Here is a 26,078-nt window from a genome sequence, read left to right on the forward strand (position 1 = left end):
GATTTAGCTTCAGCTACTGTGTGGAAAAGGAGGATCAGCTCTCAGCTTTTTGCATCTCTACCATTGCAGGACTAACCATGTGAGCAACATCTCAGGCAGTGAAACCATTGTTAGGTTATGATCTTCTTAGCCCCTTTCTTTTCCCCTGATGTTCTTTTCCTCTGTTCGTTTCTCTATCCAGAGTAGTGCTTGGGCTCATGGGATTCTCAGTACCAATACCCAGTAAGAGCTCTACTACCACCATGCTATCTCTTGTCATCTCATCTAGTATTAGAAAGAGACTCATTTACGTTGAGAAAATTGAGGCTGATGAAAACGTTAGAGTACAAGTTGTGATTTTTCTGTCATGAAATATCCAAATGCTTTTCACATTATCATCTGTAAATGTAGACTTTCTCTGCCAGCTGCCTTCTCAGGGCTTTCTAACTTGTCCATTGAAATCTATGGCAGAATAGATCTTTCAGCAGAAGATCTTTTCTAGCAGACATCAACGCAAGCTTTCCTTGACTAAAATAGATTTCTTATGCATTAATTAACTCTATGCAATTCGGTTCCTAAGCTTAGGAAAATCTCCAGTCGTCTTGTTCTGGCATGCCTCCTCTTATCTTGCCATGCTTTCAACCTTTGAAGGTAAAATATCATTTGACTTGTCTTTACAGATTCCTGTAATTGTTTAAATCACATAGATATTGCTAGGTACAGATGACAGTATATTTCCTTTCTTTATTACTGAGGGTTTCAGCAAGCTGGTTTTTTAAAATGCACTTTGGAGTTCTCTGGATGACGCCTTTTTCCTTAATGGCATCCTAGCCGATTCTACATGTTATCACCCAGAACCCTGATTGAGCGTACAAAGTAACTTTATTGTCCTGTAGCCCATCTTTTCATTCATGCCTACCTATTGTCATAGGTTTTAAATGTAGGTAACCCTTTATAAGTCTCTACATCTTTAAAATCAATGATTTCCTCTCTCTAATGAGAGAGACCTGTAGTTGAATAATTATATACTTCACTGGTAGTTTCTTAATATGCTTATTACCTGCTGGTGGTCATTATCGGAGTGATTCTTTTGGGTTTGGACTTGCTATGTAATGTTTTTCCAGCCTGCAAATAAATGGGAAATCAGGTGGTGAGACACCACAGATTCTTAATCAAAAATATATACTGTTTATTTCTTTATATATAAGTACAACTAATTTGGGAAAGAAGCCACTTCGTGTATTTCCAAAAAATATCATTTCTTCTATTATTATCACTGAGCACCCACCATGGCATATAGTTCCATGAGTCCACGGTTAGTTTCACAACAGCTTGAGATTGCATTTATAACATCTGAGCATTTTTTATGCATAAAAAAATAGTAATTGCTCATCTCATCCACACATTCTTTACATGTTTAGCTAAACTTGTACAGTACGATTATTTCAGAATTATGCATCTCCTCAGTTTCCTACCATTAACAGAGCAACCAATTAAATCCTCATGCAGTCTTCTGGTTTTCCTCATTAATTTTGCTCACCCTTATCCATTCCCATTGCTAGTATAGTAGTATATATATATATATATATATATATATATATATATATATATACACTACTATGTATATATATATATATATTATAGTATATATTATACTAGTATAATAGCGATCATAATATTACAATTCATTCTAACAATCAATTTTTTGTTTGGTTGAGTTTTTTAATTTTTTTTTCCTGCAGCACATGGAAATATGGATTCCCTCCAGTGAGCCTTGCAAGATCTGCACATGCCTTGACAACAGAGAAGTAAACTGCACTCTTCGACCTTGCACTACTATCAAAAGTAAGTTAGTTTAGCTCTGAGTACAATTGGTCTCAAACAGATTTTTGTTAACTTAGTGCTTTAGCTCTTATCTAAACTTAATTTATGGATGTTTCATTTTCACTCCAGCTGTGCAGTGTGGCCCCTGTGAAGTTCCTCGTCTGCGCAGGGACCCTAACCAGTGCTGCCCTGTGTATGAGTGTGGTAGGTTCTCATAAGCTGTTGGAATTTTCTTGGTACGTGTTTTTACTTGATCATTCAAAACTATACAACACAGTGTTTTTTTAAACCACTGAATTATCATCTATGTGGAAAAAAAAGGCCTGAGGAAACTTCAAACTCGACTTTGCCCTTCTGTAAGAGACGAAGAAAGGAAATAAGATAAGCTTCTTTTTTTTTTTTTTCCTAAGTGACATTAGAAATTTTTTTTTCCAAGTATGCATTTCTTTGTGATCTGTTTTTTTTTTTTTTAACACGAAGTGTGTTAGAACTTCAGTCCTCATAACATAAACTTGAACTGTTCCCTAAGCTATTTTTGAAAATGATCACCGACCTGCTGAACACTAAATTGCATCAGATTTTAGGATAGCAATTGAGTGTAAGGAACAAGCATAATGGGAATGTACCTGAATGCATATAGCTTTTCTAGATTTACTAGTCAGGCATGTTTTTTAAATACTATCAATTTCTCTTCTCAGTCTGTGATCTTGTTTCTTGTGATTTGCCTCCTGTCCCTGACTGTGAGTTTGGCCTACAGCTTGCTCTGACCAATCCTGGAGAATGCAGACCAAATTATACATGTGGTAAGATGTAGATATATATTTAGCACTGAATAAAGTTGGAGCACTGCATTTAAATAACACTGACAGTGACATTTATTCACAGCATTTTCCCTGTGGAAAGTTTTATTTGGGAGCCATTGGCCATGTAATGATTTCATGGACTTAGAAAAAAGTTGCTGTTGACTCTTTCAAAAGTGTACTCACATTTGAATTAAGGAAATTGTGAACACCATATATGTGCTCTGAAATTTGTGTATATTTTGTAAACCTTTTTGTATTTATGAGAAGATACATATATGTTTGGCAACATAGGACTTTCTTCTGAATCTACAGTACAATCTCTGACCTGGGTCTTCTATATTTATTTTATTTATTATTATTTTAAGGAGATGTATAATAATTTGCAATAGCAATTAGTGCCTTACTGTCTAAGAACTGTCCTCTTCATTCGCAATGATCTGAAATTGTATTTGCTTAATCCTTCTTTGCTAGCTTGTAACAGAGAAGTGTGTAGTTTAGTTCAAAGACCTTTCTGCCCATCCCATCGGGAGCTGATTGTTAAGAAGACAGAGTGCTGTGACAAATATGAGTGTGCCTGCAACTGCAGTAACTCAACAATGACCTGTCCTCTTGGGTATTTATCCAGATCTCTGACCAATGACTGTGGCTGTATATCTACTACTTGTGTTCCAGACATGGTAAGGGAGGTGAACTAGAAATCCATGGATGAGATTATCTTTTATGTGTGAAGTGAAAGCACCGAAGACGGTGGGTAGATAGATACAAACAAAACCCCAAACAGACTACTGGAAAGTGATACATAGGCATTTTTCATTTGTGTGTGTGAGAAGAATGCACACTTGGAACCTACTGTAATTGTTTATTACAGTAATTTTATTCTGATGTAATCACTTCATTTTTGTGACTATGAGAAATTAAGATGACAATACGTGCTCGTATATATTTATACATATATATAAAATCCACAAATATAATATATATAAATGTTATATCCATATATATGTACCAAATCCATATATACTATTATGACATTTTAGAGGTCTTCTTGAAATTTTTGGTTTGTTTCTGGATAACAGGTATGTACTTTTGTTTCAGTACAATTACTGTATTTTAGAATTTTATATTTTCGATCAAATACTGACTTTATGTACATATTTACATCACCACAGACCCAGTTTCTGTTCTTTGATTACCTTTGTATGGGAGGCATTGTATCTTATGGGAACTATATTGCTAATTTCTTTTTATTTTTCTAAATTAGTATGTGGCTTGGTTAAAGTTACACTCATTCAAATACTTTTTTTTCCCTAATGCTGCCAATCATTTATTAAGTTATTATGTTATATTAATATTTAAGATAAGGTTGCTTAGAAGGGAGATTTCAGGGCAGTGAAACCTGTTCACTGGAGCAACCTTACATACCAGCTTAACATAGGGTTAGAGTGTCTTGCAGCTCAGGAGAAGTAGGCTTTATTTTCTGCTCATACATAGTTCAGCACCTTACATAAGTCATTTTGTTCCTTCTTTAATCAATTTCTATGTCTATAAAACAGACATATCTCTTTGATAGTACACTGTAAAATTGTAGCAAAAAGATGAGATAGCTGTCAAAAGTTTTGTGTGTGTGTGGGGGGGGGGGGGGGGGGGGGGGGGTGAAGAGAGGGGCATCTTCTACAGGATTCATTGTTTATCATTTCTAAATATTGGGTCCCATTATAATTCCAGTGAAACCTAGTCAGGCCTTGAATTGAGTTTTTATTTGACTCTGAACACAAACAAAAAACTCCAATTCATTCATTATAAAACAGCAGCTTTGGCTGTTTATGTTCCTTTCCTCAACAGAATGATCTTAGTTTTGAGATTTGTAGCATATCTAGTGGCTTTAAAATATGACATAGAACTTATGGTAGGTTTCATGTGTTAATGAACAGCCTTTTAGAACTAAGTGTATCTTTACAACAGCAATGTGTTCTTTTATGTATAAATTGTTGCATTCAACAGGTGTGTGTGCACAATAACATTGTCTACCCCATCGGGAAAACCTGGAAAAATGGTTGCAAGGAATGTTCTTGCACTAGTATGAGAGATGATATTACAGGATTTCAGATGATGGAATGTCATGACAAAATATGTAACACATTCTGCTCTCGGGTGAGTAACATTTAAATCAGTGCACTACACTGATAGAGTACTGATGGGAATTGAAATGCTTTTAAGCCTGTGAGCTTAGAGAAACTAAAAAAAATAGGAAGTGTAGCAATGAATTATCTTGGAAACGGAACCTAGGAGTGTCCAAGTCTTACTGACTTTATTTTAGGGTTATTGCTTCAGGATCAGATTCTGCTGACAAGAAAATCAGAATTAACCTAATTTTATCTTTTAGGTATTCAACTGCACCCTGACGTGTCTATATTTTACTTCACTTGCACAATAAGTGTTCACAATGCCCAAAGTTCGAGATGACTTAGTTATAAGTGTAGTTCATTTTTTAAGGAGAATGTTTTAGATCTGTCTATTGTTAAGCTCTGTCAATTATAGCAGTAATAACAGACATGCTGTTGCCTTTGTTATGCTCAGACATCTGCCACATGCCTTAAAATGATGTGATCTATTTTTGAAAGCCCTCAAAATTATGAGTTGCTTTGTTATATTGATAAAACTGGTTAATCAGGAGGAGACAAATATTCAGTAAACAAATTTGGCAGAGGAATTCTAGAAGAGTCAAAGGAATTGGTTAGAAGCCAGCAATACTTGCCAGTGTCATAGATTATGAAACTTTGGCCCTGACAGGGTTGGTGCAAAGAAAAGTTCAAAATGTTTTTCATATTGCCTTTAAATTTATATCCTTAATATTCCATTTATTATATATATTATATATATATTATTATATATTCCCAATTTATATCCTTAATATTCCACACCTTTAAATAATGTGGAGAATAAGGAATTAAAAAAGCACTGTAAAATTTAACATGATGTCTTAGAGTGATATTTAACATCTTTTGTCCATAATTCATGAGCATTTCCATGTTTTTGCTTCATGTGGTTAGCATGTAAGGGGACAGACAGTGAAGACAGTGCCACTATACAGCTCAGGTATGCATAAAATGCAATAATAGAATAAAATCAGTAATAGAAGTGGCTGCCTAGCCACACAGTGACAACTTACACCCCTTACCCACTGACATCTGGTCAGAAGAATAGTTAAGCTATGAATACTGGAGACCACCACAAATACATCTTGCCTCGTTCTAAAATATTTTTCAGAATATATGTAAATTAATTAAGATTGTTCTTGATGGCAGTGGATAATTTCATTCAGGTCATATTTGACCTGAAGAAGCTCCTTCCAACTTGATGATCAAGTGTTCACAATCTGCAAGTTCACCAAGGGTTGTGCAGGATCCCTGTGAATTGGCAAGGACTGGGACATGTGAGAAGCAGAGGATTCTCTGCAAATCTTTTTCTGACCCAGAAAAGGTGATTTAAAAAACTTCTTCTCCTAAGTGCAGAAGCAAAGATGAGCTAGCTAATGCTATGCAAAAGTTCAAGTTGTTTTTAAAATCTTGATTTTGGACTATATGTTTTATTAGCCCGGAAAATTTGATGAGTTGACCAAGCAGCAGGTGTTCCAGTTGTGAGTTGATATTCAAACTACTTGCTGCTTTCTGTTATTAATTCCATTGCCAGTTTTAAGGCTGTGAAATGTCATTGTTGTCCATATCTTTGACTTATGTGAAAATAGCTTACAGATTTTTACTTATGAATTAAAAAAAATCTAACCCACAAACAAACAAACAAACATACTCTAAAAATAGCAATAAAAAATGCATAACAACATAATACATAACAATCCATCATTGTGATGAATGAATGGTGCTGCTGTTCTCCTGAGTATGACCAAATTAAATGCAAGTCTGATCTGTTCTTTTAGCACATACAGAAACACTATAGAAGGAGGTGCTTAGATTAACAGTGAATATAGACTTCTCATTTGCAAACAAGATGTGGTTTTGCTTTAATATGTATTGTAGTCCTGTCACTTTTTCTACTGTCTCCTATCATTCTCACAAAATATTGATAAAGCAAGTAGGTAATTGTCATAATTATTGCATCTGTCACTAGGAGAAGTGATATCTGTACATTGCTATTCTCCTGGAGCATTTTAGATAAACGTTTCTCTTGAGAACATCAAAATATAATGGCTGCTGATAAGTGGTGTCCCCAGGGCTCTGTGCTAGGACCAGTGCTCTTTAACATCTTTAATTTTTTTAAACTAAAAGAGAGTAGATTTTTCACTGAGAAGGTTGAGAGGTGCTGGAACCAACTGCCCAAAGATGTTGGGGTTGCCCCATTGCTGAAGATGTTCAAGGCCAGGTTGGATGCAGCCCTGGACAACATGATTTAGTGCCTGATATAGTAGTTCACACAGAATCACAGAATCACAGAATCACCCGGGTTGGAAGGGACCTCAAGGATCATGTAGTTCCAACCACCCTGTCTAGCAGGGCCAAACATACACATTTAGACCAGGTTGCCCAGGACCCCGTCCAACCTGGCCTTGAACACGTCCAAGGACGGGGCATCCACAACCTCCCTGGGCAGCCCGTTCCAGGGCCTAACCACTCTCCTTGTAAAGAACATCCCCCTAACGTCCAACCTAAATCTTCCCTCCTTCAACTTGGATCCATTTCCCCTAGTCCTGCTATTGTCAGCCCTTTTGAAGAGTTTACTCCCCTCCTGGGTGTAGGTTCCCTTCAGGTATTGATAGGCTGCAATGAGGTCGCCCCGCAGCCTTCTCTTCTCCAGGCTGAACAAGCCCAACTCCCTCAGCCTGTCCTCATAGGGGAGGTGCTCCAGCCCCCTGATCATCTTAGTCGCCCTCCTCTGGACCCTTTCCAAAATCTCCATGTCTTTCTTGTACTGAGGGCTCCACACCTGGACACAGTACTCCAGATGGGGCCTCACAAGAGCCGAGTAGAGAGGGACAATCACCTCCCTGTCCCTGCTGACCACCCCTCTCCTGATGGAGCCCAGGATCCCATTTGCCTTTCGAGCTGCCAGAGCGCACTGCTGGCTCATGTTAAGTCTCTCATCCATCAGGACCCCCAGGTCCTTCTCTGCCGAGCTGCTCTCAAGGACCACTCCTCCCAGCCTGTACAGGTGCCTGGGGTTCTTCCGGCCCAAATGCAAAACCTTGCACTTTGCCGTGTTGAACCTCATTAGGTTCACCCGAGCCCAGCTTTCCAGCCTGTCGAGGTCCCTCTGAATGGCATCCCTTCCTTCCACCGTATCAACCGCACCACTCAGCTTGGTGTCGTCAGCAAACTTGCTGAGGGTGCACTCAATCCCCTCATCGATGTCATTAATAAAGATGTTAAAGAGCACCGGTCCCAAGACAGACCCTTGGGGGACACCACTTGTTACCGGCCTCCACCTGGACACAGAGCCATTGACCACCACCCTCTGTCTGCGGCCTTTCAACCAATTGCTTATCCATCGGGTCGTCCACCCATCAAATCCACTTCCCTCCAATTTGGAGATGAGGATGTGGTGGGGGACCATGTCAAAGGCCTTGCTCAGGTCCAGGAAAATGACATCGGTCGCCTTCCCTTCGTCCACCAATGCCGTCACTCCATCATAGAAGGCCACAAGATTAGTTAGGCATGACCTTCCTTTGGTGAAGCCGTGCTGGCTGTCTCGGATCACATGCTCATTCTTTATGTGATCGAGCATGTTGTCCAGGAGGATCTGTTCCATGATCTTCCCAGGCACGGAGGTGAGACTCACCGGCCTGTAGTTCCCCGGGTCCTCCCTGCTCCCCTTCTTGTATATGGGAGTGACGTGACCCTTCCTCCAGTCGTCCGGGACCTCACCTGACAGCCACGACTTCTCAAATATGATGGAGAGCGGCTCGGCAACCACCTCAGCCAGCTCCTTCAGGACCCTGGGATGCACGCCATCCGGCCCCATAGACTTGTATTCATTCAGTCTAAGGAGGCACTGTCGGACTTGCTCTGCCCTTACAGTGGGGAGGGATTTACCTCCTTGGTCCCCACATAGAAGTTTGGGGATGCAGGGCTCAGTTGGCAACTCTGCTCATGGCAAGGGAATTGTTGGAACTAGGTGATGTTTGAGATCCCTTCCAACCCAAGCCAATCTATGATTCTGTGTGGTTCTATGAACGTTTGTACCCTATCTGCAAAGACATAGTGAATGATGGTTGTAATAGACTATGAAATTGTTGGCTTTAATGTCCAATATTTCAAGATGATATTTACCTTTGAAGGAGCATACTTTGACTTCTACATGTGAAACACGGAAGTAAATTGCTTAATAGTGTGTATATTAAGGAGGTCAAATAAACTAATTTCAAAGGAAGACTGTTGTTTGAGGATTAAAGATATTTAGGATCCTATTTAAAAACTGTGACAGTCTTGGTGGGAAGTATTTTCAAACATACTGCTTGCATTTTCAAGCATAATTTATTATGGAAGTTAGCAGGGGATACTTTAATGTTCTAGACACTTTTAAATAGAGAATTAAGTTCTCACCTGGTGAAACGGATCTTATCTCCAGGGAAATCTCTAGAATTGTGCTGATTCATCACCACTGAAGATTTTGCATTCAGCATTTAAAGTTCATTTGTATCTATCCTATTGTGTCTTTTGCTCTTTTCCTTCTCTTTCGTTCCTCTGGTTCTCTCTAGGGACTTTCATCTCAAAGTGTAAAAGTGAAATACTGGAGTCTTCGTAAAAATGCTGTGTGTTAAGAGATACTTTCTATCATTTATTTCCTGTTTTGTGGTCCAGAAGGCAGCTGACAGAGTTCTGACCAAAACCTTAGTATCCATAAAAAGATTAATTGTGCGTCCTGAGCAACACTGGAATGAAAGCAGAAAACGCCCACGTAAGCCAAGTCATAGTCTGTGTAGATCCTTCCTGCAGTTTTGAGTGGGCAATGAGACCACAGTGTGCATTCTCTGACGGCTACAGAATTAATCTGCAAGTCCCAGTTCAAAAGCAGGCAAAATTCCACCGCAATTCCACTCCTCACACAGAATGATGCCTTAATCTCTGCAATTAGATGTGATAAAACAGCCTGATCTAGCGGCAGAGCTGAGCACTTGTCAGGTTCTTTGTAGCAGCTGAGTATTATCACTGATGGGTTGAGTCAGCCAGAGGCATGTGATTCAAATGCTGCCTTGGTAGTTTTTCAGGAACTGGGAGCTGTGACCTCTCATGTTTCTTCCACTGAGGAGTCCTCAGATTTTGAATCCACTGAGCACCAAAGGGGCCACTTCAATAGGCTGAACTGTGTGAAACACAATTCACTGACAGTGTCTTAGTGGTATGCTTAAGTCTGCTGTATGGCATCTTGTTTAATTTGCTTTTTAGACTCTGATAATCACACAGGCTTTGTGAAATTTGAATCTTGTAGATGGGTTTTGCTTAGTCAAGATGCTGATTTTGTCTTGGGCAGCTTGTAGATTCTTATATCTCTGAGTTTGCCACGTGAACAAAAAATTGTACCCCCATGCTTCAGGTAGTTCACACACATATTTAGCTGTTAAAATGTCGTATAAAACAGAATGCTCAACAGCAAAACATTACCCGCAAATCTACTTCAAACTCTGATCCTATTACAGAAGAAAGGTAGTGCTTGGGAATACTTAAGAAATTTCAGCTCAAAGTTGTTGACCACAATTGGAATGATTCTTATTTTCTTTGACATTTTTCCCATGAACTCTATTTTCACTGTAAGAACATTTTCATATCTGTATGGAAATCAGCGTTATTATATTTTGCCCCCTGGAGGCTGTCTAGTTGCTAAATATTAAGTATATTTTTTTCTAATTAGAATAATGTTCCTTGCTTAATTTCACTGGCATACTCCCATCTTTGCATACTTGGCTAGTGGTTCAAGAGATGAAATGGTGCAATACTAAGTCAGAATTGATCCCCAGACTTCATATCTGACCTACCCCTTCCCTCTGCTTCAGCATGTTAAAAACCATCTGAATGCACTCAGACCTCAGACTGAATTCTGACCTTGAAGTCTCAGAGCTGGAGAAGTGTGGGTGTTAATTCATGCCCAAAATGCCACCAGAAAAATTCTCATCTTGTATTTTCTTTTGTAAGATATTATTGGTATATTTATATATGTATACAAATAAAGACTTTTAAAACAAATAATTCTCACTTTTTTTTTTGTATCATTTATGTGTAAAAGCGCACGTTTTCATGTAGTGATTCTCAAACAGATTTTTCTTCTTCCAAACTGGATTATTTGTATTCATATACAGTTTTCTGAGTGGTGAATTTCTTATTTGTAGTATCAGTGTATAGCCTTACAGTTCTGCTTTTAAAATACTTTCCTTAAAATGTTGCTAACATCAAGCCTTCAGCTCTGTGTTTTAATTTTTTCTTCTAATTTTCTCTTCTTTGATCAGCCAATGCTTTTCTTTTCTCCTTCAGGGATATAACTATATTGTTCAAGACGGGGAGTGCTGTGGGCACTGCCAGAAAACTGCCTGTGAAGAGCAACCGTTCTGGTCTCGGGGTGATGCAGATCCTCGTTTATATGAGGTGAGATGATAACTGGGAGGACTTTTCCTCTCCTAAAACAAGTTCCCTGGCATTATTTTGTATTCCACAGAAGGAAACAAAGTCATTTTTCTTGTAAGGTTGGCAACGCTGAAAGCCAGTGGGTACTGGGCTTGTTACTTACTCACTTCATTCCCTTAACAAGCAAACCCTCCCACCATCCCATTTCAGGCTCTAAGGAAGAAATCTTTTTTTTTTTTTTTTTTTTTTAGAAAATTCATAATTTCACAAATGATAGTTAAAAAGAATTTTAATGAAAAAATTTCTCTGGCTGTAGAAAATCTGTTTATCCTAATAATGGTGGATGGTGTGTACATTGGATATTTAGCTGCCTGAACTCTATGGTTCTGTTCAAATACTATGTCCCACTTTATGTGAGTTGAAATATCAGAATATCAGGAACTGAATGTGGATAGAAATATTAATTGCATCTGTCTATTGAAGGTGAAGGCTGAATGTCAGGCCTGACTGTGGTTGTCTAGGCACACTTCTTTGTTCTAAATAACAGCTTACTTTCAGCAGTGTCTCTTCCTTTAGTATTCATTTGTGTCCTTTCCAAAAAGACCAAAAATGGGAAATAAATACATGCAACTAGCCATTCAGAATATTCTGCAGAAAATCTATCACTCTGGATAACTAGGCCAATGTTTTCTCTCTTTTTTCTCTTCATTTATGTTTAAATTCCTTCAGTTTATTCAGTTTATTCTGTCCCTAATCCAACTAACTGGCCTTGGAAAACCTTTGCCATCCCTTGTAGCATTAAATTACTTAATCTTACACAGAAATTTGGATTTGGTGAAGAGAGGCATGAACAGTAATTTAAAAGGTCTGAAAATAAAAGACCTTCTCCCCTTGTTTTTTTTTCCCTCTTATTCATTATAGCATGTTTGCACTTATAGTTACATATCACTTTCATATATTTGGTATTCACTTTTAAATTACCTATTTTACAAAAGCAGTTTACTTCTGTCCTTTTCAAAATGTAAATGTATCATTTTACTGTCTGTTTCTTCCCTGATTTCACCAAAGACATTTCATAATCTGGATCAGTATTATTCTCTGCTTCATAAATCAAGCCCTCAGAAGAACTTTTTTTTCTACATCCTGCTGTGTATTACTGGGTTCTGTTGTGTTAGTGGAATTACAGATACTTATACTCTGTTATCTTGTTCTTGCTGTGTACTCTTTCATCTCCTCTGTTGTCAGCAAGGAATGAACTGTCTAACAAATAGAAGGAAGAATATTCAGGAACTTTCTGAGCAGTGATGTTTGACTACTTGGAGGGGTCTGATTCTCACAGAATGAATTGACTTGAAAGTGATCTTAAAGGTCACCTACTTCCAACCTCTCACATCACTTTTCTTGAAGTGAAATTAAAAGTGGAAGCATGCTGCCTCAAAGCAGTAATCAACTCTGCATGGCACTGAACTAGGGAGCATTTTCTTTCTGGCCTGCGTTGATATCTCTTCCCATTTACCTGCTTTATCTAACTCATGGATGACAATAACCAGCAGGAGACATCAACAAGATATAGTCTCTCCTATATTTGCAAGTTTTTTCTCCTCAAAGATTTATTGTCAAAGCCTGTTTTGGACCTTAGTGAAGCTGGTTTGCAGTAGGTTCCAGTGGAAAGATGGCCAGCTTGGCTGCTGAGTAGTGCAACACAACCAGCTACCAGGAATAAATGTAAACTTAAATCTATGTAAACAAGCATTTTCTTCTTTGAATGTTATTTCCCTGCCTCTTTCATTTCCTTACCTTAAAAACCAAGCAGAAAACTATTTTGTAAACATATTGTCACAGTATGGGCTTGCGAAGAGCTTTTGAGTGACAGGTTGTTCCCAAAGCAGTGGATGTATATTCTGCAAACTAATGCTTTGACTAGGGTGCCCTTCACTTTGTTTAGTGACACAAAAACTGCTGCCTGTATTTAATCCTTTTACACTTTCCTGTCAGGTTGGTACGGAGTGGCAATCCCCCTTCAATAGATGCATAATTAATGAGTGCGTCCGAGTGAATGATGAGGTTTTTGTGCAGCAAAAGAATCTGTCCTGCTCTCATATGGATGTACCTGACTGTCCAGATGGAACTCAATTACGCTGTGACGAAGTAATAGACTGCTGTCCTTCGTGCAGATGTGGTAAGGAATTATGTATGACGAATGACAAATGAAATTAGTAAAGAGTTAATCATCTCATGTGCCAATCTCCTGTTTTACAGTGGCAATTTCAAAAGTATAGCCTATGCAAGTGTAATATCACTTTCAAGCTATCCTGCATAATTTAAACATTGACTATAGTAGCTCCTGCTGCTATTATTTTCTCTTTCTAAACAATGTTCTCAGTTTCCTTTTGAATTACTATTGTCACTACTTAGAGAGACATGCCAGGCTATGTCTGAACAGCAAGTTACAGCACTAGCTTGTGTTGTTAAGCAGTTATTACAAGGTCTTGACATGCTTTTGACCTAGAAAGGTGCAATGCTGTTACCAACATCAGTGTTGTTTACTCCTTACGAACAGGGAGTTTTCATGTCATTATGCCTTCTGGACATCTGAGTGTTATAGTGGTGGCCATTTACTAGCATATACTTACAGCAAAAATAGATATAAAAAAGATTTGGCTGTTTGGACGCAGTCTGGGTAGACTCTCAGTCACATATAATTTACAGGTATTTGGGACAACCTCATGGGAAGGAACTTCAGTGGAAGAAGGAAGAGAAATAAGTGTTGTAACTTGCTGAAAACTTTTGAGTGTGTTTTCTGAGAATGTGAGGATAAAAACAGAGGGGGAAATCTACATAATAAATAAATTTAAGAAAAGGTTAGGGAAAGAAATAACAAACAGTTCAACAAGGGATATTTGGAGGCAAGGGATGTTTGGATGTGGATATCGGTATAACTGACAAATTATTACTTTTCAAATTATAATGTAAGAATGTAAAATTGTATTTATTTTCGCTGAGCCTGGATTTAGATATCCTCAGTTGGAACTTTAATGAATAAAGAATATATACTTCTGCTTTAGTAAGTCCAAGTAACAGCACATTAAATGTAATGTTATCATCTCTTTCAGTACCCATGAATGGTTGTCCTTTGAATGGCACTCTTATTGGGGTAAGATAAGCTTCTTTTAATTTGCTTTAGTGATAAGACACTTAGCTCATTTGAATGGGCTTTTGAAGAAAACAGGCTTGCTCAAATACACATAAGTGTACAGGGCAGCTTTTCTCAGCCAGAATCCCTACCAGTGAGGCAAAGCAATCATAGGAGTTCCACATGTGCGCAATGCTGCCACAAACTTTCTTGTATGACAAGTGAGCATCTCTGCAAAATAGGGAAAGTCATGTGATCTTATCTTGAAAGGATGTTCAGAAAATACGTGCTTAGAAACTGTGCTAATTTGCATTGTGTAATGACTTACAGGCTACCAGACACACAGGAAATTGCCTGTGATGGATAACCTCTAAGGTGGTTCTTACCAATCTCAGGGAAGGGAATGCTTCTTGTATTCTACCAAGAGAATGAGAAAGATTAAGAAAGGGTAGAGATTCTTGTTCCACCTGTGTGGAAGGAGGACTCTCACTCCTTAGTAGCAGGAATAGGAAAGCTAAGCTCCTGCTTGCCTTCTGTGCCATTTTAAAATCTCTGCTGATCTCAGCTCAGAGAAAGTTTTTGTCTCAAGTGCATATTAGTGGATAGATAAAGATGTGTTTTACTCAGTCCATGACAGTGGGAAGGATTGTAGTTAAATGTCTGATCTCATGTTCAATCTTTGGAGAGCTCTGTCAATAGGCCATTATTCCCCTAAGTCCATGTTCTGGCATCACCTCTGGTGTCAGACAGCTCTCTCAACATCCTCGGGGGAAACAGGTGCTCTTTATTCATTTAACCTAAATTTTAACCTATACATTCCTTTTTTTCATTTATTGATAAAGTATATTGATAAAGTATATTGATAAAGTCCAAATCTCTTTGGACTCTCGAAGAGCAAAACTCTTTGCTTTTTTGAGCAGAGAGCACCTCTCTCCATCTATTGCTTCCATTTTGGATTTTTTTTAATATTTAGTAGGTATAAGTTCTTCATTTTGTTAGAGCTTAAGCCATTAAACCTCCATCATTCTGTATAGATAACTTCCCTGTAGAATTAAATTCAAGGAATAACTATGCCTTTCTACCTGAATGCTGGAAGAGGGGCTTTAAAGTGGTTAAATCTTAAATAGACTGCTTTCTCTTTGATTCCTCTATTTGTCTCCTCTACAGTATGTTGAGAGACAAAGCCTTTCTTAAAAAACTTTCTTGTAAAGAGTACAATTCAGTAGAATTCAGTAAAATTGTCAGCTCCTGACATCTGTTGTCATAGATTATGTGGATATAAATTTATAAATAAAATTCTGTGCTGCAAAAAGAAGGTATCTTTCCAATTGCATGCTGTTATTTGATGAACAGATAATTTTTTCTCTTCCAACAAAATGTTGACTGGATTTGTCAGAGTCCTTATTCTGTTTTCAAGTATTTAAAAATATTTTAAGTACAACATTAGAAATTTTTGAGAAAGCTCTTATTAAGAGCTCTTATTAAGAATTTTGAAGATAAAAAGTAAAATCTTTAAATTTGTCAAATACTGAAAAAATTTCTGTCTTAATAAAATTTCCCAAATTATCATGAATTCATGATGTGACACAATTGCATTATGATTCGTTTTTGTTTGCTATTTGGACCTCTATAAAACCTTATTTTTTTAATCCAGGTTTTAAAATGTTTCATTTGTCTTTTTGACAATTAGCCATTTTATCAAACACAGTCTGTGAAAGATTTTGAGGGTATAGGTAGGCCTCAGCTGCTGTATTGCTTCAATGCTTCTCCTTTTGCACTGTATCAGGCACCTAGCATTCAGCAACACAGTTAGTAACATTTTTTCAGAGTGGAGAGAAGAGTGTGAAATTTGAATGGAGATATGAATTTTGGAAGCTATCTAGACAAAATGGACATTTTAGTGGAAAAAAAAAGGATAAAAGCATTTTGTGGATCTTAAATTAGAACTTGTTTAATGCATACTTTCTTTTTTTTTTTTTTTGTTTTCATTCAATTACTTCTTTTAAGCTGATTAGCTGTACGTCTGAAATTTTTTTGAGCAGCTGGGGTTACCACAGCTTTATCTTAGTCTACTTCTTACGTCAGTAACTGTTTTAGAGCTCTGTTCGGGAAGGGAGATGTTTTGCTCACAGAAGTTTGTACTTCCAGGATTTCAAACCCTTTATTCTGTGTCCTTTAATAATAGGTTTCAGATTTCATTTTAAATCAGGGAAAAACTTCGCTCTATTAACTCATTCAGTGAATAGTTCAAAGTTCTGAGTCATTTACTGCAGTGGTTAACTGTGTAATTCAGTATATCATATTCACTCCACTGTTCTTAAAAATATGGTGAGCTTTCCTGCAGAATTCCAAGCAGGTGTTTGTAGTTACTGGAAGGATTATCTGCATCACTCATCTGTTTTCTCAGGCATTTATTGAGTTGTAGTTTTGTAGGAGATCTGAACAGATCTTGGCTTTATGCATGTAATTTTATTTGCACTGAGAAGCACTGGGCTACCAGATGTTGACATTTTATTCTATGCTAGCCAAGAAAACACATGATAGCTGTGTGTTATATGAAGGGAAAAAGTCATATCAATCTATTGTTTCACTCATTTCTGTTATCCTAAGCTATGTTTGCTCACAAAATATCATTATTAAAGTCCATTTGCATGTTGATTGCTAAACACTATAAAAAATTATAAAACTAAGCTGTAATAGAAATTTTGGATCAAAGTAAATCTTTCCTCCATTTTTGTGTGCTTTGTTCTAACTAGTGTTTCTAGTATGCACTTCATTTCTGCCCATAACAGTGATTTTTGGATAGCTCACCTTTACTTATCTTTTTCTATAAAATTGGAATTTTTAAACTATCCAGTCAACATAGCAATTGTTATATCAGTTGTGGTTTTTTAGATCCTTTCTTCATGATATGAAAGCCTGTGTTGCTAAGGAATTTTGTGTAAGCATTCACATCTAGAGGAACTGAATTAAGTATGTTTATAGCTAAAAAGATGGAGGAGGGCTGGAGCACCCCTCCTGTGAAGAAAGGGATTTGGGCTTGTTTAGCTTGGAGAAGAGATGGCTCTGGGGAGACCTCACTGTTGCCTTCCAGTACTTGAAGGGAGCTTGCAAGCAGGAAGGGGATCAACTTTTTACATGGTCTGATAGAGACAGGACAAAGGGTAATGCCTTTACAGTAAAAGAGAGGAGATTTAGGTTAGACATAGGAAGAAATTTTTTACTCAGAAGGTGGAACAGGCTGCTGAGAGAAGGATGCCTCATCCCTGTAGGTGCTCAGTGTCAAATTGAATGGGGTCCTGGGCAGCCTGATCTCCTGATTAGTAACCCACTACAGCTGTGCTATTATCAGTGAACCAAATGACCTTTAGGGGCCATAAATTCTGTACTGGAACTGTCATTCTGATATACAAACCCTTTCCAATGTTAAGAGTAGACAAAACAATGTGTTTTGTATATTTGCTTGCCTGTGTGTGCCTTCATGTCTGAATTCATTCAGTTCTTTCAGCTCTCTAGATATTCATAATAGAAAGTTAAATTGGTACAAGTGAAGGATCTTATACTGAAATTTCAAGCTAAATTATTAAAATACTGGTATCTTCCCATCAGAATTAAAACCTCCATCATATTGTTCATGGTGGATCTTTTTCCTAGAACTCTACAAAACAAAAATAAGTCATTTATTTTGTTGGTGCTCTATTAAAAACCACTGAGCTCTAAAGACAGCTGTTGTGCTGAGGTCTAGTGAAAGAATGTAATTAATATTCTTTATTCAAAACATTTTTTCTTCAGTGGGTATGAACTACCCCTAAATCTATTACCTTTACACAGTTGCTCTGGTTAACTTCTTAATTTTGCTCCATTTGTTCCAGGAATGTCTACTTGTGTGTAATAAAAAAATGAAATTATGGTTACGTGTAGTATGAGACACAGGAAATTCCTGTTCTCTGAGAAATCGGCAGTGAAATTCCATTTTGAAGCCTACTCAAAGCTTTTGTCATGCAGTATTCGGTGTCTGTTTATTAGTTTTCAGATGTTCTTTGTGCAATCTTCCATGCACTCCACCAATTTTGTCCACTTAGCCAAAGCAGTTTATTATTTTGAGGTTAAAATGAAAGGCTATGTGCTTTAGAGGCAGAAAGAATTTGGATTTAGAATTTCTTTAATCCAGTTGTTAACTCCACATCCTATCCTTTCCTATCTAGAAGTGTGGCATTTTCCACTCTACATTTTAATGTCATTTTTGCTTACTTTCAAAAAGGTGATAGAATTAAGAAAACAATGCTGCAAAAAAGTTCTCTGCCAGTTCAGTCACTGATTTTCTTGTAACTGAGGGAGTCTAGTGCATCATTCAGTAACTGCTTTCTGTTTGTTTTTCTCCTTCTACTCTTGCCAATTTTAAACTTTTAAGCCTCCAGGGATTCTAAGTAGTTGTTTTTTGGTTTTTTGTTTTTTGTTTTTTGTTTTTTTTTAATATAGAAACAATAACAAGTAATTTTTGTTCATGAATGGTTAGCTGTGATGGCTCAAGAACAAAATATTGTTGGTGAACTGATTCATAGCACTTGAGAAAAATGAACTGGTGGGAACCACCTAACACATAGTAAGGACGACTCATGACAAAATCTTTCTTACTGTTTTCAAAGATTCCTTTCTTCCTTGCTAGTTCTGTAATTAAGGAAGTAATCATAATGCCATTTTGGAAATAACAGAATTCTAAATGATTTACTAGAAAAAAAGGCTTCTGCTTTGCTGCTTGTTGAGAGATTGTAGATGTAAAATTTGGATCTCTGGAAAATGAGGGCATTGATTTTTCTTTCTCTTGCAAACACTTGAAGAACTTTGCTTAATGGAAGATAGTTAACACAGATAAAATTGCTCATTTGTTTGAGTTTTGCTTGATTCAGACTCTGACAAGCCATTTCTAATGTTTCAGCCTTGGAAACGCATGATGGTGGATCAATGTACAACTTGCATCTGCTCCCTCCAGTCAGTGTCTTCTTCTCGGAGATACAGTCTGACATGTACAAAATTCAGCTGTGAACCATGCCCAACAGTGAGTGCAAGTATTCTGGATGCTCTAATTAAGAGTGTCTGATGATAAGATCTTCACTGTATATATCAGGGTTTTTTTGTACAACTCAGGCTACTTACCTTTTGGGCAAAATGAGATATTAGAAATCACTGTTACAGGAAGTGCTATAACTACTATGGTGTCCTTTCCTACATTTTCTCTGTCCATCTAGGAACTGACAGCTCAGACAGAATCTTCCTCCTTCAGGACTTTCCTGTGACTATTTCCAAATTGTCTAATAGCTGAACCCAGTAGTAATTTGAAGTGATTATCACTATTAGTTTCACTGGCCTTTTTGAAGTCTGCTGATGCTTCATGCAATGAATAAGATTGGCAAACAGCTCTCATTTGTACTCTGCTGACCAACAGTGTGACTGGAGTGCATGAGTAGTTTGCTGAATAATATATATATTTTTTCTTTTAGTGTTAACAATTCAAAATGAGGGAGATCTAAGCAAATTGCAGAGGCTGCTTCTGTCTCCCTCTGTCCAAAGAACACAGAGTAGCAACTAAATTTCACAGAAAATGTTTAAATGTCCTCTTCTCTCTGCCTTTCCCTGTGTGGTGAATGGAGTCCAATGGGCCCACACAAACCCACAGCCTGTGCAAGCAATGGCCATTGCATCACAAACACATCTCTGACACAATCATATGGGATTCCTGGTTGATATCTAGGAGAAGAATAGATCAACAGAGTCCTTGCAAAAGGAGGGGACAGTGTCATGGGGAAGGCTGGTAGAAGTTGGAAGGAAAAAGTAGTAAATCAAACTTCCACTATGCCAGCTGCACTAGTAAACAAAACAGAACACAACTACAGCCTCAAGTTATGACCTGCAACCCCTGATATTGATTAATCATTAGAAGTGTCCCAGCTAGCTTGTCTTACAAATAATTAAATAGGCAGAGGTTATTTGTTGACCTCTGTTTCCTACACAAACTAGAAACAGCCAGTCTCTTTTATTGGGAGAAGGCAATTTAGACATACACATATGTGTTCCATTAGTCTGTTGGTTGAGAAAACAGGCCTTGACTCTGTTCATTTGTACCAAGTGACAAAGGGATGAATGTGGAATGTAGATCTGGATCCTAATATTGCCACTCATATAAGATACGATTTTAGACACACACTCCTGAAGAGAAAATAAATGATGAACCTTGGTGCTGAACATCTTTCTCTCTTTCACAAAATGTAACCTGGTAGATAAATGACTAAAGATATACTAAAATGAATCTGTGACCAGTAACATGTGTGCACGCGTATGTTCACACACAGACATGCACAAACAAGAATTCTTCCTTTTCAGTGCTAGCTGTAAAAATTAAGGTAGGAAGATCGATAAAATACATGGTAAAAACAGAAGGGGAAACATTCCACTCTTGCCCCTTTTGACATCCGTATAATTCCCAAACAGCCTTCCTACAACCTGACTCAAAAATTCAGACTAAACAAACAACAAAAATAAAAACAAAAAAAAGAGCTATTTCCAGTTGGGATTATTAAACACCATGAAATTTTGTTTCGGAGATGCACAGCTACCCAATAGAGCTTACAGGTCTAGATGTACGTGTCCCATTGTAGCCATAGTAATGATACTGGAACTCAAAGGAAACCAAATTCAAATAAATCAAATTAATGGAATTAATCACTCTAAGGCCAGTGAAATTTACACACTCTCTTTGGATCTTTTCTGTCTCTGTCACTGATCTTGTAATATACCTAGATTAAAAGCAATTCCTCCATAATGGACAAAATCATGGGGTAGAGTATGTACTGTCTCAGGAACACTTGCTTTCTGCTATATCTTGAAGCTATGAAACTCAGTGCACTGGTCATTGAAATGCAGCCAACTGCACCATATTCTGTTCTTCAGGGTCCATGTGTTTTCTGTTTATGGCCTGCTATAGGTGCTTACATTTTTAGTAGTAGAGCAAATTTACCTAATCAGTTTTCTGCCTGTGGTTTAATATTAACACTCCACTCTCCCCAAATTATTTTTTATAATAATTCATATGGATAACAAGCATGCCTTCATTTAATCAGGAAGTGTTTTTTGTCTTAAAGAAAATTCAGCTAATCATAAGCAGCTTGTTTATGTGTAGCAGCTGGAGACATTTTTGTGGAACACTTCTTGTCTTAAGTTAGTTTCTTTCTGTTGTTTTATTTTTCAGTTACCATTTTATCTGTTCTATCCTCACCATCAAGTTCTACTCGTTTTTCCATACTCCTTCCCCTGCCAATGTTTTTTCCTTTTTTTATGCTATTTTTTCAGACTCTATTATTCCTTTCTTCCTTCCTTCTTTTTCATTTTATGATACTGTATCCTCTCCGTTACTCTCTTTCTTTTCATACTTCATAATTTCCATCTTAGCCTTATTCTTCCATTTCCCTGTCCAATCTTTACTGGTTTTCTAGCCCTCTTAGCTTATGGAGAAAAATGGCCTTACGGAGGAACGTATTTATTAGCTTATGGAAAAGTTCCTACCCACCACAAATGTGAATTGCATGCTTCTCAAAATATTTTAATGAATTTGTTTCCTCCTACTGTCACTTCTTTTAGTGAACCTTATCTTGCAACAGTTATAGTCACAGAATATTGAATTTAGTGGACACAGGAGACTTTGTAATTGGAAATTAACTTCTTTCCATATTTATTATAAATCAGTAGATAAATCAGTTTATATTGATTTATTATATAAATCAGCATTAAAAAAAAGCGTGCAATTAGTTAGATTGAGCTAGTTTAGACCTACTTTAAAAACAAACAAACAAACAAAAAACTGAAAAATATTTGCTTACAATTTCTTCAGCTATTGAATCCTTCCTCCATTCTCTTCCCCCTCGGAAACACCTTCTATAAAAAAGCATAGGAAACATGCTTAGGAAAAAACAAAACAAAACAAAAACAAAAAAAGACAACAAAAACAAACAAAAAAAGCCCAAGCAAACAAACAGGAAAAGAAAAAAAAAGAGAAACAATTCCATGTGAAGTACTTTGCCTCCTAGAATTACAGAAGGCAGGAAATTTCTGGTTCTTGCTGTGGAAAATGTGTGCCAACTTCATGTGGCATCAGACTGAGAGATGGAAGGTTTCAGTACCTTCAGGTAAGTTCAAAGCACTGTTTCTTTTACTAAAGAGTTAACATATATGTAGCACAGACTTCTGGTAGCTACAAGAAAAGGTTTTTTTGTTCTCTTTTTTGTTAATCAGTAAGGCATTGTTAGTACCTTTTATTTTATATCCTAGAATGTTTTCTAAAGAAAGTTTTTGTTGTTGTTTATAGAAGAAAATGAAGAGTTCACAACAGAGTGAATTAGAGAAGGATAACCTAGACGTCTAGAAGTTTGAATATTATTAAATAACTTTAACTTGTTAACTAGGAAGTCAACAGCTACCTAGCAAAAATCTAAATCTTCCTTTGAAATAAAATGGGTAATTTAAGTTGAAAATGTGAATCTCAAAAAAAAAATAAAAAAAATAAAAAAAATCCCAGCTTGATTGTTTCTTAAACAGGAGTTCCTTGTGTGTGATTGTGTTATTTCATTGAGGAAGCTCCTCACTCTGCCAGCTATTAAATATGCATATATATGTCTCTTCAAAAGACAATTTGTTTCTTGCTTAGACAAGTTTCTTCTTTAAGTAAATGGAAGTTCCTTCCCTGGTAAGAGCTAAAAGAGGTCAGATTTGGCAGTCTTCACTGAGCTGTATTCAGTACTGCTATGAGAGTAAGTAATTATTTTTAGAAAACTACAGTTTACTGGAGATTGCCATGTTTTATAAGCTTCCCCACAATGCTATATTACTTGAATATGGTATATTACTAGAATATTAATAAAGGAATATCAGGTTGTACAGTACCCTGAAAACTTAACTGTCCTGTACTTTAGTAAAAAGCTAACAGTTCTTACATCTTTTCAGCCAAATGAATCACTTCAGGATGGCTGTGATAGTCACTTCTGTAAAATAAATGAGAAAGGGGAATTTATCTGGGAAAGGAGAATCACTGGCTGTCCTCCATTTGATCCCAGAAGATGTTTGGCTGAAGGTGTAAGTAGTGAAATGGGTCCTCTTTCTATGTTTCCCAATAGCCTTTGTCAAGTTTATTGTTCTGTATATAAGTACCTTAAGTGTATTAGGGATAGGAAACTCCAGTTCTCTAACCACACCTTGGCTAAACTGAATTTGAACTTACTTTGAAATTCAGAAAACTGTAAGTTTCCTTTATTTTAAAATAAATGCTAGTTGCATGTGAGAGTCTACTGCTGGAGAGATGCAGTAATTCCATGAGATTTCATATGAAGCAGTAAAACCAAGAAAATTATTGTTCTCACAGTATTTTCAGTTCAGTATCCTGAGCAAAGCTGAGTGAATAATTATGCATACTGAGAAAACAGTCAAATTGGATTCTTTTTTTTTTTTTTTTTACTTTTGATAATATACATTAAATACCAAAGCATTTTTTCTCTACTCTCTTAAAAGATTATAGAAAGGAAGTTTTACTCATGCTCTTGGAAGAGCTCAAGCCTCTGCATTTGCAGTGGTTTGGTATAATGGTGTAACAAAAACCCTACGTGTGCAGTCCAGGAAGGGGTGTTGCACATAGTATTCTATTTTTGCTTAGCTAGCATCACTCAGATACTACATCCACCTGGTCCCATTTTTTCAGCATGACAGGAAATAGGAAACCTTAAATAAAGCTCATGCCCAAACCTTGCTCAACATACAACCAAACAAATGGAGAAAGAATTGATGTGTTAAATGCAGAAAGAATAAAACCATTTTGGGAAGTCACTGCAACACAAACAAAATTTTGGAATAATGCTGGATTATGCTGCAGGCATGGTGTTATCACAACATTCAGAATGCCCTGATTGTAAATCAATGGGGAATAATTTTTAACACCAAAATTCCCAAATTGCATTTATTCTCCTCCACTGCAAAACAACAGCAAAGCCCCACTACATCATCTGTAAAATTAGTGGGTTTTTCTCTTGTTACAGTAAGTTTAGAAAAAAAAGTCAGGAGGGACATTTAACTATTTTTCTTTCAGAGAAGATTTGAATATGCTGTTTTGTCACTTTGGTTCCTAGGAGTTGATCTGTATTCTGCATCTTTACTTTAAAAAACTTCTACTATTAGCTAAAGTGAAAGTAATATCTTAAAGTATTGAACGTGTTAAAATATTCAGTTATTTCCAATCTTTTATCAACAAATGTAATCACATGTTCAACACCTTTAAGTAGATTAAAATGAGATTGGTTACTACTATAGATTTATATTTTTATATATTTATAGAAATACAATTCTCTTGCCTAACACACTGTTTCAAACATATTTTGTAGACTTTTAGCACAACAAATGTGTATCAGTAGAGTCAAAATATTCGTATTTTTGTTGTTTTAGGGGAGAATTGCAAAACTAGGCAATACCTGCTGTGACACATGTAAGTAAATAAGCCAAAAGTCTTATTTGGAAATTGCAGAGAACATAAGCTTTTGGATAAGGAGAGCTAAAAAATGTCATCCCCAGTACCCCCGTGGATAATGCTGTCATGTTTTTTCCTCTATAATATGTGTTTTGACAATATTCATAAGCACTTTGAAAGAAACAGATATTCTCTACATTTCAATATGTACCATTATGCACTTGTTAATTAATTACTGATGTTATATTTTATTGTTTATCTGAAGAGGAAAGGAAGTTACAAATATGCAGATTGACATGACACATAAACTGAGACTGAGTCAAACACTTAATGAATAATCAATGGACTGAAAATATATTTAGCAGAATGAGCTGGTGTAAGAAAAGTAATTATAATTTTTTTTAATATATATTATAACAAAAAAATTGTTGGAAACAGAAACTTGTCAAAGGTTTATGCCTACTGAACAATCTGCCTGCATCTTAAGTTCTGTCATTAAGGAGTCAGTCCTGCAACTCTTAATTTAATGCATTAAATGGCAGTCAAACCTAGAAAGGGCTTCCTTACACGAGGAAGGGTGGGCTCTCATTTTTACGGTGAATCTCTGAGTGCTCACCAGCACTCATTCTCATGGGAGACTTCAGTTTTCCAGATATATGTTGGAAATGGAAAAGGATACTTGTAGCATGGGTCCCTTGGGAGTCGCTCCTTAAGGGTAAAGGGGTCCAGGAACCCTGGATGCTCCTCAAGATGGAAATCTTATAGGCACAAGAACAGGCTATTCCTGAACGCCATAAGTCGAGCCATAGGGGAAGAAGACCAGTGTGGATGAACCGGGAACTACTGTTGAGACTCCGGAAGAAAAAGAGAGTCTATGTCCTCTGGCAGAAGGGACAGGGTACTTGGGGAGATTATAAGGAAGTTGCTAAGGTATGCAGGGAGGAAGTTAGGAGGGTGAAAGCCCAACTTGAACTCAGATTGGCCACTGCAATAAAAGAGAATAAGATATCCTTTTACAAATATATCAACGGAAAGAAAAGAACCAGGGAGAAATGCTGCGCTCTGCCCACAATAACCCCATGCAGTGCTATAGGCCTGGGGCTGAGTGGTTGAGTGGGGATGACTGTGAAGAGGAAAGGGACCTGGGGGTGTTGGTTGATGCTCGGCTGAACATAAGCCAACAGTGTGCTCAGGTGGCCAAGAGGTCCAATGCTATGCTGGCCTGCATTAAAATTGTGTGGTCAGCAGGAGTGGGGAGGTAATCATCCCCTGCA

General features: G+C 37.1%; 1 protein-coding gene across 1 annotated transcript in view; it reads left to right on the forward strand.

Moving 5' to 3' along the window:
• VWF (von Willebrand factor) overlaps positions 1-26,078 on the forward strand; it is a gene marked incomplete at its 5' end in the record, with an annotated part of 144,879 nt that overhangs the window by 113,679 nt on the left and 5,122 nt on the right. Inside the window, 12 exon segments of the mRNA XM_079541808.1 lie at positions 1,722-1,824; positions 1,933-2,007; positions 2,502-2,606; positions 3,078-3,283; positions 4,608-4,757; positions 11,084-11,194; positions 13,169-13,352; positions 14,287-14,327; positions 19,243-19,362; positions 22,385-22,483; positions 23,298-23,426; positions 24,783-24,822. Of these exon segments, the coding sequence (XP_079397934.1) occupies positions 1,722-1,824; positions 1,933-2,007; positions 2,502-2,606; positions 3,078-3,283; positions 4,608-4,757; positions 11,084-11,194; positions 13,169-13,352; positions 14,287-14,327; positions 19,243-19,362; positions 22,385-22,483; positions 23,298-23,426; positions 24,783-24,822 (1,363 nt within the window).

This window comes from Tetrao urogallus (assembly GCF_951394365.1).
Source record: "Tetrao urogallus genome assembly, chromosome: 1".
In the NCBI taxonomy this organism is placed as follows: domain Eukaryota; kingdom Metazoa; phylum Chordata; class Aves; order Galliformes; family Phasianidae; genus Tetrao; species Tetrao urogallus.